The sequence below is a fragment of the Papio anubis genome, chromosome 2 (assembly GCF_008728515.1).
Source record: "Papio anubis isolate 15944 chromosome 2, Panubis1.0, whole genome shotgun sequence".
Lineage (NCBI taxonomy): Eukaryota > Metazoa > Chordata > Mammalia > Primates > Cercopithecidae > Papio > Papio anubis.
The window spans coordinates 93,586,932-93,603,486 of record NC_044977.1 but is presented as its reverse complement, the minus strand read 5'-3'; the positions used below and the strand labels follow the sequence as shown (position 1 = coordinate 93,603,486).

General features: G+C 41.5%; 1 protein-coding gene across 9 annotated transcripts in view; it reads right to left on the bottom strand.

Moving 5' to 3' along the window:
- The window catches only part of SETD2 (SET domain containing 2, histone lysine methyltransferase), a 149,628-nt gene that overhangs the window by 34,258 nt on the left and 98,815 nt on the right, over positions 1-16,555 (bottom strand). For 6 of the 9 annotated variants that reach the window (XR_004182169.1, XR_004182168.1, XM_031663393.1 and 3 more), the window contains 3 exons: positions 15,750-15,798; positions 10,331-10,514; positions 4,700-5,369 (listed from right to left, as the gene is read on the bottom strand). Coding sequence is in view for 5 of the 9 variants with exons in the window: in XM_031663393.1 (XP_031519253.1) it covers positions 4,700-5,369; positions 10,331-10,514; positions 15,750-15,798 (903 nt within the window). In the remaining 4 variants the exon portion in view is untranslated. Of the gene's footprint in view, positions 1-4,699; positions 5,370-10,330; positions 10,515-15,749; positions 15,799-16,555 lie in introns of those variants that run through there. The other 3 variants (XM_031663394.1, XR_002520401.2, XR_004182170.1) reach the window with 3 other exon arrangements.

The window sequence follows — 16,555 nt, the reverse complement described above, 5'->3', positions numbered from 1 at the left end:
CAAAGTGCTGGGATTACAGATGTGAGCCACCACGCCCAGCTGAAAAACCTGTATGAGATTTGAAGAGCACGCTCATTCAAATGACTTAAAATTACACAAATGAGGCCAGGCATGGTGGTTCAAGCCTGTAATCCCAGCACTTCGGGAGGCCGAGGCAGGAGGATCACCTGAGGTCAGGAATTCGAGACCAGCCTGACCAACATGGCAAAACCCTGTCTCTACTAAAAATACAAAAAATTAGCTGGGAGTGGTAGTGCACACCTGTAATCCCAGCTACTAGTGAGGCTCAGGCAGGAGAATCTCTTGAACCTGGGAGGCAGAGGTTGCAGTGAGCCGAGACTGCGCCACTGCACTCTAGCCTGGGTGATAGAGTCAGACACTATCTCCAAAAAAAAAAAAAAAAAGAAGAAGAAGAAGAAAAAATTTTACAAAAATGCTAGTTTCTCAAATATATATCCGCTAGAAGTATCTTTCAACTGTGACTTTTTTGGGGGACGGAGTCTCGCTCTGTCTCCCAGGCTAGAGTTCAATGGTGCAATCTTGGTTCACTGCAACCTCCGCCTCCCAGGTTTCAAATGATTCTCCTGCCTCAGCCTCCCCAGTGGCTGGGATTACAGACACCTGCCATCATGCCCAGCTAATTTTTGCAGAGATGGGGTTTCACCACATTGGCCAGGCTGGTCTTGAACTCCTGACCTCAGATGATCCGCCCACCTTGGCCTTCAAAAGTGCTGGGATTACAGAAGTGAGCCACCATGCCGGGCCTAAAATGTGCTTTTTTTTTTTTTTTTTTTTTTTTTTGAGACAGAGTCTTGCTCTGTCGCCCAGCCTGGAGTGCAGTGGCGCAATCTCAGCACACGCAAGCTCCGCCTCCCGGGTTCTCGCCATTCTCCTGCCTCAGCCTCCTGAGTAGGTGGGACTACAGGGGCCCGCCATCATGCCCGGCTAATTTTTTTGTATTTCTAGTAGAGATGGGGTTTCACCATGTTAGCCAGGATGGTCTCGATCTCCTGACCTCGTGATCCACCCGCTTTGGCCTCCCAAAGTGCTGGGATTACACGCATGAGCCACTGCGCCCAGCTAAAATGTGATTTCTAATGGGAATTACAGAATAAATCTAAGAAGGTCCAATAGGTTTTAGAGGGAAAAATACAATTTTTCTGTCACCACTTCTAGAAGAATAAAAAAATCATTAAATTACTTTATATCTGAATCACTTCACTTTATATTAGGTCAGTACAAAAGTAGTTTTCGCCATTTTTAACAGTAAAAGCCATGACTACTTTTGAACCAACCTAAAATGAAAAACTACAGTCTAAGCACTCAAACTCTTGAGATGTAATTTAGAATAACTCTGTGAGAATAAGTCACTTATTAGTGTCACAAGACCACTACAAATTACATGACCTCTGTTAAAATTGAGCTTTTCTGTTTAGTATGCAGTTGTGTAAAAAAAATCAGTCACCTCTGATAACACAATTGCTCCAAATATTAAAGATACCGAATATGTAGATACACAGACATAAATGTATATTATATCATGTTACATATTACTTCACCACCAAGGTTATCACAGCTTGTGAACTCTGAGTAGCCATGCTGTATGGTTAACACTGGGCTTCAACAACACAGACTTCAAGGCTCCTAGAGGTCAGATTTTTAGGGCCAGACACCAGAAGGATGAACATGACCAGATGTTATTTCATAGCCCATTACTGTCAATAATTTCCCCTCAATACTATTAAGGTAACTATGTGTATAACTGTAAGTAACCATCAAGGTATACGGTGCTTTGAATCTATCATTATTAATATCCCTTATCTTATGCAAATCAAAACCATCCTGAGGCATTCTGTTCATTTTATAGATGAGAAAACAAGGACTCAAGAATATTAATGCCTGTTTCTAGGATGCACAGTAAATGATAAACCAGGACTCGAAACACACACTAACAATATATTCTATGTTTCTCAATACCCCAAAGCCCAATATCATCTGATCAACTAATCTCACACAGTGAGGAATGGAAAGATAGTTGAACCATCACAGCCCATTTACCTACTACTTAAATACACACAAAGTAGATTAGGGAATCAGTAAGTACTTCTTGATAGGGACAGACTGAAAGACTAGAAGCGAGTAAACTGTGATGCTTGGCTCTTATGACTAACAAATAAACCCAAAATAATTTTTTTTTCTCATTGGGAAGGAATAAATGGATTTTATTTTATAATAAAAACCATATGACCAGTGAGCTCTTTACTGTCTTTAATGGATACCTTTCATTGCTGTTGCTTAGACTCTAGTGCTAAGATAGGACATATTTCAGGAATAGGAATAAGGAGAGACGTAAACCATTTTTACGGTATCCCTGACACATATTTTTAGGGAAAAACTCAAAACTAATGGCTTGGCCAAGAAAGAATATGGCTCATATCCAAGTCAAATTGACAGTAAAACAAAACCAAAACCCAAAACATTCTGTAGGAGGCAGAATTAAACATACCCTCTCCCTACACACACACACACACAAAATTCATACCTGATGACCAATAATGCCCATATTTTCACTAGCCTTCTATAACAATGTAACAGTCATATTAAACCAAACAACAAACAAAAAGCAGAAAAAAACTATAAGCATGTTTAATGGAATGCTATTTATAATTATGAAAAATAATTTTCCATTTAAATGACTACCCCCAGTGAAGTGGATGATTATATAAGCAAATAGGGTATTATACCCATTAAAACATTTATGTATGTGTATATATATGTACACACACATATAGTACAATAGTAAATAATTTGAAAAAGTGGTTACGAATCATTTTAAGGAATTGAGTCAAATCTCTTTCCCCTACTCCAAGATCACACCACAGTGGTCCCCATACTTATCCCCTCTGGCTCCTCTTAAATAAAGTCTGACTTACTATCTTAAAAAAAAAAATCATTTTAAGTAGGAAAACATGATATAAAAAACCTCAAGACAAATATATAAAATATATAAAACGTGCTTTAAAGGATCATAAAAAATGATAGTAGTTAATACAGTTAGGGTTTTAGTAATTAAAGCAGGATACCTTGTCATGGCCATTTTAACAAATGTTTTAAATACAGCTTCATTATGAAAACATGAACAGAAGTAAAAATTACTGTTTAATACTAAGTATTATGTGCAGGAAACATTGTTGGGAGTCTTTAACATCCACAATACTTCATTTTTAAGGGGTAACAAGGAGTGCTGGGAGAGAGACAGAAATGCGGTGATGATAATGCTTTGAACATTTTTGTTTCTACAGCTTTAAATGTACTGCTGGCCAGGCGCAGTGGCTCATGCCTATAATCTCAACACTTTGGGAGGGCCAAGGTAGGAGAATTGCTCTAGGCCAGGAGTTCAAGACCAGCCTGGGCAACACAGTGAGACCCCATCTCTTTAAAAAAAATTAGCAGGGTACAGTGATGCACACGTGTAGTCCCAGCTATTCGGGAGGTGGGAAGATCACTTGAGCCCAGGAGTTTAAGGCTGTAGTCAGCTATGATCACATCACTGTACTCCAGTCTGCGTGGCAGAGCAAGACCTAATCTCTTAAAATAAAATAAAAAATAAAAAAAAGTTCTGCCGGCCAGGCGCAGTGCCTCACGCCTGTAATCCCAACACTTTTGGGAGGCCGAGGTGGGTGGATCACAAGGTCAGGAGATGGAGACCATCCTGGCTAACACGGTGAAACCCCATCTCTACTAAAAATACAAAAAAATTAGCCAGGCATGGTGGCGGGCACCTGTAGTCCCAGCTACTCGGGAGGCTGAGGCAGGAGAATAACATGAACCCAGGAGGTGGAGCTTGCAGTGAGCCGAGATCACGCCACTGCACTCCAGCCTGGGCGACAGAGCAAGACTCCATCTCAAAAAAAAAAAAAGTTTTGCCTTGTATAATTAAAAAAAAAAAACAAAACTTGATTTTATTTATTTTTTGAGATGGCATCTCGCCCTGTTGTCTAGACTGGAGTACAGTGACACTATCTTGGTTCACTGCAACCTCTGCCTCCCGGGTTCAAGTGATTCTCCTGCCTCAAGCTGATTCTCCTCAGCCTACCAAGTAGCTGGGATTACAGGCATGAGCCACCATTGCCAGCTAATTTTTTGTATTTTTTAGTAGAGACGGGGTTTCACCATGTTGGCCTGGCTGATCTCAAACTCCTGACTTCAGGTGATCTGTCCACCTCGGCCTCCCAAAGTGCTGAGATTGCAGGTGTAAGCTACCACGGCCTGGCCTGACCATGATTTTAGAAAACACAAAAATATTACCATGATGAAGGGTTCTCCCTTGGCAGAAATACAGGCCTGCTAACAACGGTGTGAATAAGTTGGAAAGTGAATCCTCTATATCTAGTTCAGCCTTCAGATGATTGCAGCCATGGCTAATGGCTTGACTGTAATTTCATGGAAAACCCTGAGCCAGATCCACCCTGCTAAGCTGCTTCTGAGTTACTGACCCATGGTAACTGTGAGAAAATACTTACCTATTGTCTTAGCTGCCAAGTTTTGGCAATATTTCACACAATAGATAACCAATACATATAAAGTTCATCAACATATGCAAGTAGTCCATGGTAGGACTTCCTCCCCTGTACCAGATTTAACTAACATCCCATGAACAGACCATAAAGCAGAAAAGCGAAGTTTCAGAATTAGTTACCTGTACAATTGGTGGAGTTGTCTGTGAATAAGGTGATGTCACACCATAGACTGCTGGACATGTCTGTCCTTGATAATATATGGTTGCTTGAGACTGTGCAGGAGAGTACTGCTGCTGTACACTGACAGACTGCTGGTTTGAATCCCAGACACTATAATTCTGTCCCTGAACTGGGCCGGGGGCCGGCACTGGCAAGACAGCAACGCTGGAGTCTTGGTGTACTACACCTTCACTCTGGGCCACATACTGGGAACTGGAAACTTCCACAGAAGCTGCCACATGTGGCACCACTGGTACTGGTGGTGGGGCAGAAAGGGGTTCTGTAGAATGTCCCACCATGGGCTGAGCATGATCATAAGGAGCTGGAGAACACACTGGGTCCATGCTGGGTGTGGGCAGGAGCACCTTTCCAGCATTAGGGTTGCTGGGATCCACATAGGCCTGCATGGGATAACCTGGTGGGTAACCAGCAAAGGGATGATGTGGGGCATTATAACCAAGAGAGTCATAGGGCAGTGGTGATGTCATTCCCAGGTTCTGCATCTGTTGCTGTTGTTTCTGAGCCTCCCGTTGAGCCACCTCTTGCTCAAACAACTTCCGGCGTTCCTCTGTAGAAAGTTTATTGCGGTCTTTAATTCGTACTTTCTTTTTAGAAGTTGGTGTATCATATCTAGAAAGAAAATAAGGACCACAAAAAGTTTCTCCCTAAATCATAGACATAATCAAAGCACTAGTAAGTATTATGTCACTCATTACTAAACCACTAACCACACCAAACCCTATTTGGCAGTAGTTTAAAACTATACTCAAAATTACTCAGCTTGTCTTGCAGACAGAACAGAATCTCAAGGAACTGATAATGAGATGAAAATAATTTCATCTCTTTCCTTAGGTTTCTAGAATTTTAAGATTATAGATATAGCAACCTATTCTTTATAGCTGGGGACACTGCTATAATCACAAATTCTAAAATTAAAAAACAGAATAAGTGTCATAAATCAAGAAATAATCCAATACTCAATCTAATTTATTGTCCCTAAATTCCACAGTATGGTCAAGCAGGAGATCAGATTTGAAGAGAAATACTTGAAAAGTAACCTTCAAATTCAAAAGTCTAATGAATTCCAACTAGGAAAAGAAAAAGAAATCCTCATAAAAACATACAGTAGAAAGCCATATACAAAGAGAACATCTTAAAAGTAGACCAAGAGAAAAGCCAGATTAGAGAAGGATGAAAATTAGACCAAGTCTCACAAAACCAGTTAAGGGAAGCCAGAAAAGTGAAGAATAGAGTCAGAATGTTGAGAGAAATTATTTCCCCCAAAAAACTTTCTTTCAAATATGAGCGAGAGGCCAGGCATGATGAGGCGGGCAGATCAACTGAGGTCAGGAGTTCAAGACCAGCCTGGCCAACATGGTGAAACCCTGTCTCTACTAAAAATACAAAAATTAGCTGGGCGTGGTGGTGTGTGCCTGTAATCCCAGCTATGCAGGAGGCTGAGGCAGGAGAATCGCTTGAACCCGGGAGGCAGAGGTGGGAGTGATCTGAGATCGCGCCACTGCACTGCAGCCTGGGCAACAGGGCAAGACTCCGTCTCAAAAAGAAAAATGGAGAATATTCACATAAGACTTGTACATAGCAGCAATATTCACAACAGTCAAATGTCTCTGAAATGATGAATTTATAAACTATGGTACATGAATACAATGGACTACTCAGCAATAAAAAAAAAAAACCATTGAGACACATAGTAACATAGATGAATGAATCTAAAATGCAATATGACAAGTGAAAGAAGGCAGATTCAAATGCTATATACTATATACCACTTTTTTGACATTATGGAGAAGACAAAACGAGAGGGTCAGAAAGCAGATCAGTGGTTGCCAGCAGTTAGGGATGTGGAAGGGACTGACTACAAAGGGGCACAAGGGAATTTTTTTTTTTTTTTTTTTTTTTTTTTGAGACAGTCTTGCTCTGTTGCCCAGGCTGGAGTGCAGTAACGTGATTTCTGCTCACTGCAAGCTCCACCCCCAGGTTCACGCCATTCTCCTGCCTCAGCCTCCTGAGTAGCTGGGACTACAGGCGCCCACCACCACGCCCAGCAAAATTTTTTTTTCTTTTTGTATTTTTAGTAGAGACAGGGTTTCACAGTGTTAGCCAGGTTGGTCTCAATCTCCTGACCTCGTGATCTGCCCGCTTTGGCCTCCCAAAGTTCTGGGATTACAGGCGTAAGCCACCGCGCCTGGCCTTTTTTTTTTTTTTTTTGAGAAGGAGTCTCGTTCTTGTCACCCAGACTGGTGCACAATGGTGTGATATCGGCTCACTGCAACCTCCACCTCCCAGGTTCAAGTGCTTCACCTGCCTTAATCTCCCCAGTAACTGGGATTACAGGGGCGCATCACCATGCCTGGCTAATTTTTGCATTCTCAGTAGAGACAGGTTTCCCCATGGTGGTCAGGCTGGTCTCGAACTCCTGACCTCAAGTTATCCACCTGCCTCAGTCTCTCAAAGTGCTGGGATTGCAGGCGTAAGTCACTGCGGTTGGCCAGGAATTTTTTTTTTTTTTTTTTTTTTTGAGATGGAGTCTTGCTCTGTCACCCAGGCTGGAGTGCAGCGGCGTAATCTCAGCTCACTGCAGCCTCCGCCTCTCGGGTTCAAATGATTCTCCTGCCTCAGACTCCTGAGTAGCTGGGACTACAGGCACGCGCCACCACACCTGGGTAAGTTTTGTATTTTTGGTAGAGATGGGGTTTCACCATATTGGCCAGGTTGGTCTCAAACTCCTGACCTCATGAGTCACCCACCTTGGCCTCCCAAAGTACTGGGATTACAGGCATGAGCCACCATGCCTGGCTGGGAATTTTTTAAGGTGATGCAAGTGCCCTGTATCATGCTTGTGGTGGTGGTTACAAAACTGTATGCATTTTATTTATTTTTTTTTTCAGACAGTCTTGCTCTGTCACCCAGGCTGGAGTGCATGGTGTGTTCTCACTGCAACCTCCGCCTCCTGGGTTCAAGCAACTCTCATGCCTCAGCTTCTCACGTAGCTGGGATTACAGGCATGAGACACCATGCCCGGCTAATTTTTTGTATTTTTAATAGAGACAGGGTTTCATCATGTTGGCCAGATTGGTCTTAAACTCCTGACCTTAGATGATCCGACACCTGACCTTAGGTGATCTGACAGCCTCGAGACCCAGGAATTCAAGACCAGCCTGGGCAAAATGGCAAAATTCCGTCTCTACAAAAAAACAAACAAAAAAACCGGGGGTCATGGCGCTTCCTTGTAGTCCCACCTACTGGATGGGGGCTGAAGTGGGAGGATTGCCTGAGCTGGTGCAGGTAAAGCAAGGCTGCAGTGAGCCATGATCATGCCACTGCACTCAAGCCTGGACAACAGAGTAAGACCCTGTCTCAAAAGAGACCTAATTAGACAGAGATAAGCATACCCAAAATTGTATCAATGTTAAGTCGCTACAGAATCATCTCTTTGGTGGGTAGGGTTCTAAGGAAGCAGATTCTAAAGAAGAATAAAAGTCTGAGAAAAGACAAGATTTCCCAGAGGAAAACCAAGAAAGGGGTAGTGTTTTGCTATGAAAACCTAATGGAAGCTACAGTCATCATGAGCCCCAGAAAAAGGTCTTCCCATATATGAAAATTTGTGGGAGAGAGGCAGCACTGCAGACAAGTGAAAAGGATGGGTTTTCAAGTAAATGGTGCTGGGACAACTGGGTATTAGAGAAAAATAAAACTGAATCCCTCCCTTATAATATATACAAAAATTAATTCCATATGGATTAAGGATTTAATTCTCTTAAAATACAAAAAAAATCTCCTCCTCAAGGGTAGGGAAGGATTTCTTAAGACACAATAAGCAAAAACCATAAAGAAAATATACCATATATGATACATTCAGCTAAATCATAAAATTCTATTTATCAAGAGGTACAAAAAGAGTCAAAATACAAGCAGAAAACTGGGAGAAGATATTTGCAACAATTATCACCAAGACAATACTATATTTAGAATATAAAGGACGTATACAACTAAAAAAGACAAATAATTAAATGAATGAACAACACATATAAGATAGTTCACAGAACAGCCGAGTGCGGTGACTCATGCCTGTAATCCCAGCACTTTGGGAGGATGAGGCGGGCGGATCACAAGGTCAGGAGATTGAGACCATCCTGGTTAAAACAGTGAAACCCTGTCTCTACTAAAAATACAACAAATTAGCCGGGCATGGTGGCGGGCGCCTGTAGTCCCAGCTACTTGGGAGGCTGAGGTAGGAGAATGGCGTGAACCCAGGAGGCAGAGCTTGCAGTGAGCCAAGATCGCGCCACTGCACTTCAGCCTGGGCAACAGAGCAAGTCTCCGTCTCATTAAAAAAAAAAAAAAAAAAAAAAAAAACTTCACAGAACAGGAAACAGAAATGGCCAATACAAAGCTATAGTAACCAAAACAACATGGTACTGGCATAAAAACAGACACATAGATCAACAGAACAGAACAGAGAATGCAGATATAAATCCATCCATGCCGGGCGCGGTGGCTCAAGCCTGTAATCCCAGCACTTTGGGAGGCCGAGATGGGCGGATCACGAGGTCAGGAGATCGAGACCATCCTGGCTAACACGGCGAAACCCCGTCTCTACTAAGAAATACAAAAAACTAGCCGGGCGAGGTGGCGGGCGCCTGTAGTCCCAGCTACTCGGGAGGCTGAGGCAGGAGAATGGCGTAAACTCGGGAGGCGGAGCTTGCAGTGAGCTGAGATCTGGCCACTGCACTCCAGCCTGGGCGACAGAGCGAGACTCCGTCTCAAAAAAAAATAAATAAATAAACAAAAAAATAAATCCATCCATTTACAAACCAACTGATCTTCAACAAAGGCACCAAGAACTTATAGTGGGGAAAGGACAGACTTTTCAATAAATGGTGCTGAGAAAACTGGTTAACTACATGCAAAAGAAAGAAATGGACAATAAATATATGACAAGATGTTCAATCTATTTAGTAATCAGGGGAATGCAAATAAAAATCACATTACATACCCAGATAGTTTAAAACTAAAAAATTCTGCCAACTGCAGTGTATAAATACTTTATCTCAATTTTTTTTAAAAGCAAATTTAATTTAAAAGGAACTTGTCTGGGATAAATGTTTTCTAGCCTCCAGTAAATGATTACATAGTTTGTTTTTCTACCAGCATAACAAGAGAGCTTCTGACTAGATTTATTAAAAATCAGCATTTTAATTAGTATGGCACAAAACTCACAAGAAAACAAAGTTCTGGCCTTTAAAGAATCACCATTATCTCTGAATACTTATCTCCTACCAACCCCCATTGCACTTGAAAGAACAAATCTTTGGCTCCCAAAATGACATTTAAATATTATCAAATAGGAACCATTCAAGAACCAAAACCTATTAATCTTCACAGCTACTACTACTGTCACCAGAGAATCTATCTTAAGATTTATCAGTAAAGTTGTATACTCACTCATCAAAATGTAAATACTAATTCCAAAAGTCCTTGGTGTTCAAAATCAGCAGTATATGACTTGGGTACTTTTTAACTTGCTCAAAACAAAAACAAAAACAAAAAAACTCACACAGGCCATTTACCTGTCATCTGGCCTTTTTGTTCCCCGCTCATAGGCAGAAGGTGGTGGTGAGAGGGAGCCTCTTCGTTTCCTTTTCTCTTTATTTTGAGTTTGCTTCTCTGGGTCTCTCTCTCTTGACCTATTAGGAGTCTTTGGGGCAGGTGTTTGATCTCTGAAGCCAACAGCATCCCTTCCTCGTTCAGCTGCTAAGAGAAAAGGTTGTTTTTGTTGTTGTTTTTAAGTTTATTTGGTGGACTTTTCTCCATCATGACAATATATCAACTGTATAATAAAACTTCTATCCAACAAATGTATCTATGGACTCCTCCCTCATATACCCAGTCCTGAATTTGAATGAGATACAAGGTCTTATGTCTGTGTTTACTCTATTCACTAAAAGTCTCTTTCAGAAATGCCCTTTTCATCTCTTTCCCACCAAAGACTCAGTCTAAGCTGTTAACATCTCTAAAAGTTCTGTGGGCACATGCATGCAAGATATTCCCATTACATTTAGCAAGTCAGTTTACTTGTCAGTTAAAAAATGTAAAAGCCTTCAACTACCCTATAACTCTTCATATTTATAATCTACAGAAAAGCAGCTCGACGTCCTAAGCATAAGAACCTCAATGAGAAAAGTCTAATTTTTTTTTTTTTTTTTTAAAGGTACGCATGGTGGCTATAGTCCCAGCTACTTAGGAGACTGAGGTGGGAGGATCGCTTAAGCCCAGGAATTCAAGGCAGCAGTGAGCTATGATTGCACCACTGCAGTCAAGCCTGGGCAAACAAAGCAAGACCCCATTTCTTAAAATTAAAAAAGTGGATTACCAAGCAACATTTTAATGAACTACAGTTATCTCTCGGTATAAATGGGAGACTGGTTCCAGGAACCCCCTTCCCTCCACACCAGAATCTGTGTATACTCATGTCCCACAATCCACCTCACAGAACTCACATATACAAAAAGCTGCCCCTCCTTATAGGCTGGTTTCATATCTTATGAATACTATATTTTCTATGCAGATTTGGTTGACAAAAAAATCCACTGTATATGTGGACTTGTGTTGTTCAAGAGTCAAAGGTATAACTATAAAAGAAAAATATCTCAAACTCAGGTGATAACTTTGGAAGTCATCTAAAGCCAGAGAGCCACATCTTAAAAAAACATACCAGGCTGGGCATGGTGGCACACACCTGTAGTCCCAGCTACTTGCAAGAGGCTGAGGCAGGAAGACTGCTTCAGCCCAGGCATTCTAGGATGTAATGAACTCTGTTTACACCACTGCACTTCAGCCTGGGCAACAGAGCAAGATCCTGTCTCTTAGAAAAACAAACCAACAAACCAAAAAATCAGATGCCAGCTTCCTATTCAAAGATGGTATTAATAACCTTAATTTACAGTGTCTCTCTTTACCTAGAATGGTTCTTAATCTCACTGTTTTCACTTACCCAATTCCGTTCCAGTGCTCTCCAAAGCTGTCCTAAGTACTACTTTTCACTGATCACACGTCCTAGTTTCTCATCTCCTTAAGAAGTCTAAATCTCGGCCGGGCGCTGTGGCTCACACTTGTAATCCCAGCACTTTGGAAGGCCAAGGCGGGCAAATCATGAGATTAGGAGTTCGAGACCAGCCTGGCCAACACAGTAAAACCCCACCTCTACTAAAAATACAAAAATTAGCTGGGCATGGTGGCAGGTGCCTGTAATCCTAGCTATTTGGGAGGCTGAGCAGGAGAATGGCTTGAACCCAAGAGGCAGAGGTTGCAGTGAGCCAAGATGGTGCCACTGCACTCCAGCCTGGGTAACACAGCTAGACTCCATCTCGGGAGGAAAAAAACCAACTAAATCTCACCACTAAACATTTCAGTATCAGTTGACTGGCATAATATGCTGTTGCTTTGTTTATGTTAGTATTGCTCTCTTATTGAGAATTTCTCTCATAGGACAAGAGTCTCAATAAACATTTACTGCTTTTTCTTTTTCTCATCTCATAAAAATGTGCTATGGGTTGTTTTACTCCCTCAGCAACTGAGTTCGGTTTCATAAGCCTTTCTCACAATTCTCCTTTGAGGTGGCCCAAAACCCCAAGTATTTGCAACATGGTTACTAATCTATAGCCAGGTATGAACATCTGTCAATGAGAAGCTAACATAACTCATTTGTACCACATGCTGGTAGAAAATGCAGTATAATTAAATTAACTGCTCCAGCTCACAAGGTATTAGCACTACATCCTTTTATGAGGTACCATTATACAGTTGTATCTGGATCTACCCATGTCTATCTTGTTTTCTCCTGCAAACCCAGGATTCTTACCTAGTATAAATTTCCTTAAAATGTGACTCCTTCTTCACTATACCCTGATAAAACAAAAAAGGAATCATACCAACAGTTCATATTCTGACTCTGCATCTTAGAATATGTGACGCAGACAAGTCATTCCATTTATTCAGGCTGATTTCCTAATATTATAAAAATGAGGGTAAAGTTAGACTCCATATTTCCTGAAGTGTTTCACAATCCTTCTGAATTTTTTTTTCTTTTTTTTGAGACAGAGTCTCACTCAGTCGCCCAGGCTGGAGTGCAGTGGTGCAATTTCAGCTCACTGCAAGCTCCGCCTTCCCAGGTTCACGCCATTCTCCTGCCTCAGCCTCCCGAGTAGCTGGGACTACAGGCGCCCGCCACCACGCCTAGCTAATTTTTTCTTTTTTTGTATTTTTAGTAGAGACAGCGTTTCACTGTGTTAGCTAGGATGGTCTCGATCTCTTGACCTCGTGATCCGCCCGCCTCGGCCTCCCAAAGTGCTGGGATTACAGGCGTGAGCCACCACGCCTGGCAATCCTTCTGAATTTTAAAGGTTCTAAGCTTTGTTTGACATTAAGAAGTGGAAACCAGGCATGCATATATATATACATTATATATTATATATAAAATTATATATTTTATATATATAATTATAAACATTATATATTATAAGCATTTTCTTATTCTAGAAACCTGAGACTAAGATGGAGGGTTCCACATGTGAAAGAGAGACTAAGGTCGGCAGAAAAGAGGCTACTCTCTGAAAAGATATAATTGTTCATTACAGATCATCCTCTGCATCTCATGGATGCAAAATATTGTGGAGAAATGCCCATAGGTATTTAAGCTTTGCTTGTGCTGCTACTAATAGTTTTAACTCAGTGATCCCAGAAAGCTAGCTTCTGATAATCAATCCTATAGTGGTGCCACTGGTTTTGCCAACCACTATTCCCCAGTCCTGCCTTCTTTTTTATAGGAAGAGTTCTCTGAAGCCTTAAGTAGAATGTGCAGCTATGAAGAGACTAAACCAGAGAGTGGAACTAAAAATACTCGAAAGATAAACAGTGGTGCAAAGGATATCTCACAGGTCTTTAACCAAAAAGACTAAGATTATATAAAAAGTTATGCACACCAAAAATAAAAAGACAAAAAAAAATTGTCACACTGGCTTCTTCATTCTATTTATAGTGGGTCAGCGGTGGAGGTACTCATGAAATCAATAACCACAGTAAGTGATCCCATTCCTTGAATCTCTAAGTAAGTTTGCTGGAGGAAAGGAAAGAAATTCTTAAGGCTGGGCACAGTGGCTTACATCTGTGATCCCAGCACTTTGGGAGGCTAAAACAGGAGGAGCACTTAAGGACAGGAGTTCAAGCCTAGCCTGGGTAACACAGCAAGACTCTGTCTCTACACCAGGCATGGTGGCACACACCTATAGTCTCAGCTACTCAAGAGGCTGAGGCAAGAGGATTGCCTGAGTCCAGGCGTTCGAGGCTGCAGTGAGAACTACGATGGTGTCACCGTGCTTCAGCCTGCATGACAGAGTAAGACACTGTCTCTAAAAAACAAATCAATAAATAAGTTTGTTGGAAATGTAACTAAGTGGTGAAGTCCAGAAACCAGACTCCCATGGCCTCCCTGCTATCCATTCTGAAACAATGATTCTAACCTTTTCAGGGGTGACTGAGAATCTGATCAAAGTTTTGAACTTGCCTCAGAAAAGTAAATACACTCAATCCTTGAACAACATGAGTTTGAACTGCATGAAAGTCCACTTATATGTGGATTTTTTTCTGCCTGTGCCACCCAAGACAGCAAGACTAATCCCTCGTCTTCCTCCTCAGTCTGCTCAAGGTGATGATAAGGATGAAGACCTTTATGATGATCTATTTCCACTTAATGAAGAGTAAATATATTTCCTCTTATGATTTTCTTAACAACATTTTTATCTAGCTTACTTTCAGAATATAGTACACAATACACACAACATATAAAATATGGGGAGTTAAAAGTTATGTGGAATTTTGACTGCACAGGGTCAGTATCTGTACCCCCTGTGTTGTTCAAGGGTCAACTGTGTACATACAGAATTTTACACGTAAACATCTTTTTTCCATTTGGAGACAGGGCCTCACTTTGTTGCTCAGGCTGGAGTACAGTGGCACGATCACGGCTCACTGCAGCCTCAATTTCCTAGGCTCAGGTGATCCTCTTACCTCAACCTCCTGGTAATTAGGATTACAGGAACATGCCACTATACCTGGCTAATATTTTTGTATTTTTTGTAGAGACAGGGTATCACCATGTTGCCCAGGCTGGTCTGGAACTCTTGGGCTCAAGCAATCCACCTGCTTCAACTTCCCAAAGTGCTAGGATTACAGGTGTGAGCCACCCTGCCCAGCTGCATATAAACATCTTGAGGTAAAGACCCTCCCAAAGACATCTAGAAGTATAGATTTAAGAATGTCTGCTCGGCCGGGCGCGGTGGCTCAAGCCTGTAATCCCAGCACTTTGGGAGGCCGAGACGGGCGGATCACAAGGTCAGGAGATCGAGACCATCCTGGTTAACACGGTGAAACCCCGTCTCTACTAAAAAATACAAAAAACTAGCCGGGCGAGGTGGCAGGCGCCTGTAGTCCCAGCTACTCGGGAGGCTGAGCCAGGAGAATGGTGTAAACCCGGGAGGCGGAGCTTGCAGTGAGCTGAGATCTGGCCACTGCACTCCAGCCTGGGTGACAGAGCTAGACTCCGTCTCAAAAAAAAAAAAAAAAAAAAGAATGTCTGCTCTATCTGGTGTGAAGAAAAAAAAAAAAATCAAAATCACAATAATAAAAGAAAAAAAGACTAAATAAAAAAATAAAGAATGTCTGCTCTAGAGGACAAACGAATAGAAAAAAAAACTAGTAAAGACTGAGTTCAAGGAAGTGACAACAAAACAGTGTAAGAGACAGTTCCTTCGGCAAAACGTCATTAAGAATAAAAGCACAAGTTTCCAAACTTTTACACCAAATATTTCATTTGCCCAGTTATATATTCTCTAGTTTCAAAAACAAAAACACTCAAGTTCTTATCAGTTACCTCTGCACATAACAAAAGAATATTTGTAAAGCCATCAACACAGAGTATCTCTGAATACCTACTTGTGTTCTCCTTTTCAGTTTGACTTTTCTTTGGAATTCGATATACCTCCTGCAAAAAATAAACCAGAGGGAGGGTTATTAGTGAGGGTGGAAATGGTGATTGCTTTGAAACTGATTGTTTTCACATGACAATAAAGAAATGGAAAGGAACAATCTGGCACTTATTCTCTAAAATTTAACTTATATCTGGGCTTTAAGTAAGAATATATCCTGGCCCCTAAAAAACAAGTAAAACATATATAGCACAAATATATGTATTTACATCTATCCAGCTTGTACGATCTCACTAGCAAAGTAGCGTACTAAGTGACTGGGCAAGAATATGCTTCCTGGCAATCTTTTTTTTTTTTGAGATAGGGTCTCGCTCTGTCACCCAGGCCGAAGGGCGCTGCCATGATCTTGGCTCACTGCAACCTCTGCCTCCCAGGCACAAGCAATCCTTCCACCTCAGCCTCCCAAGTAGCTGGGACCACAGGTGGATGCCACCATGCCCAGCTAATTTTTTCTAATTTTGTAGAGATGGGGTTTCATCATATTGCCCAGGCTGGTCTCAAACTCCTGGGCTCAAGCAATCTGCTCAGCCTTCCAAAGTGGTGGGATTACAGGCGTAAGCCACCATCCATGCCTGGCCAAGTATTCATAATTCTAATGTGCACTTGCCATCTCAACTTACAGAAAGAAAAGGTTAGTAACTACCCAGTTATATAAAAACACTTCAGAAAAATTGTGTGTGTAAAGACAACTCCTACTATTCAGTGTATTTTTCTAAAAATGCAAAACCAACATGACTAATGGCCAATGTAACA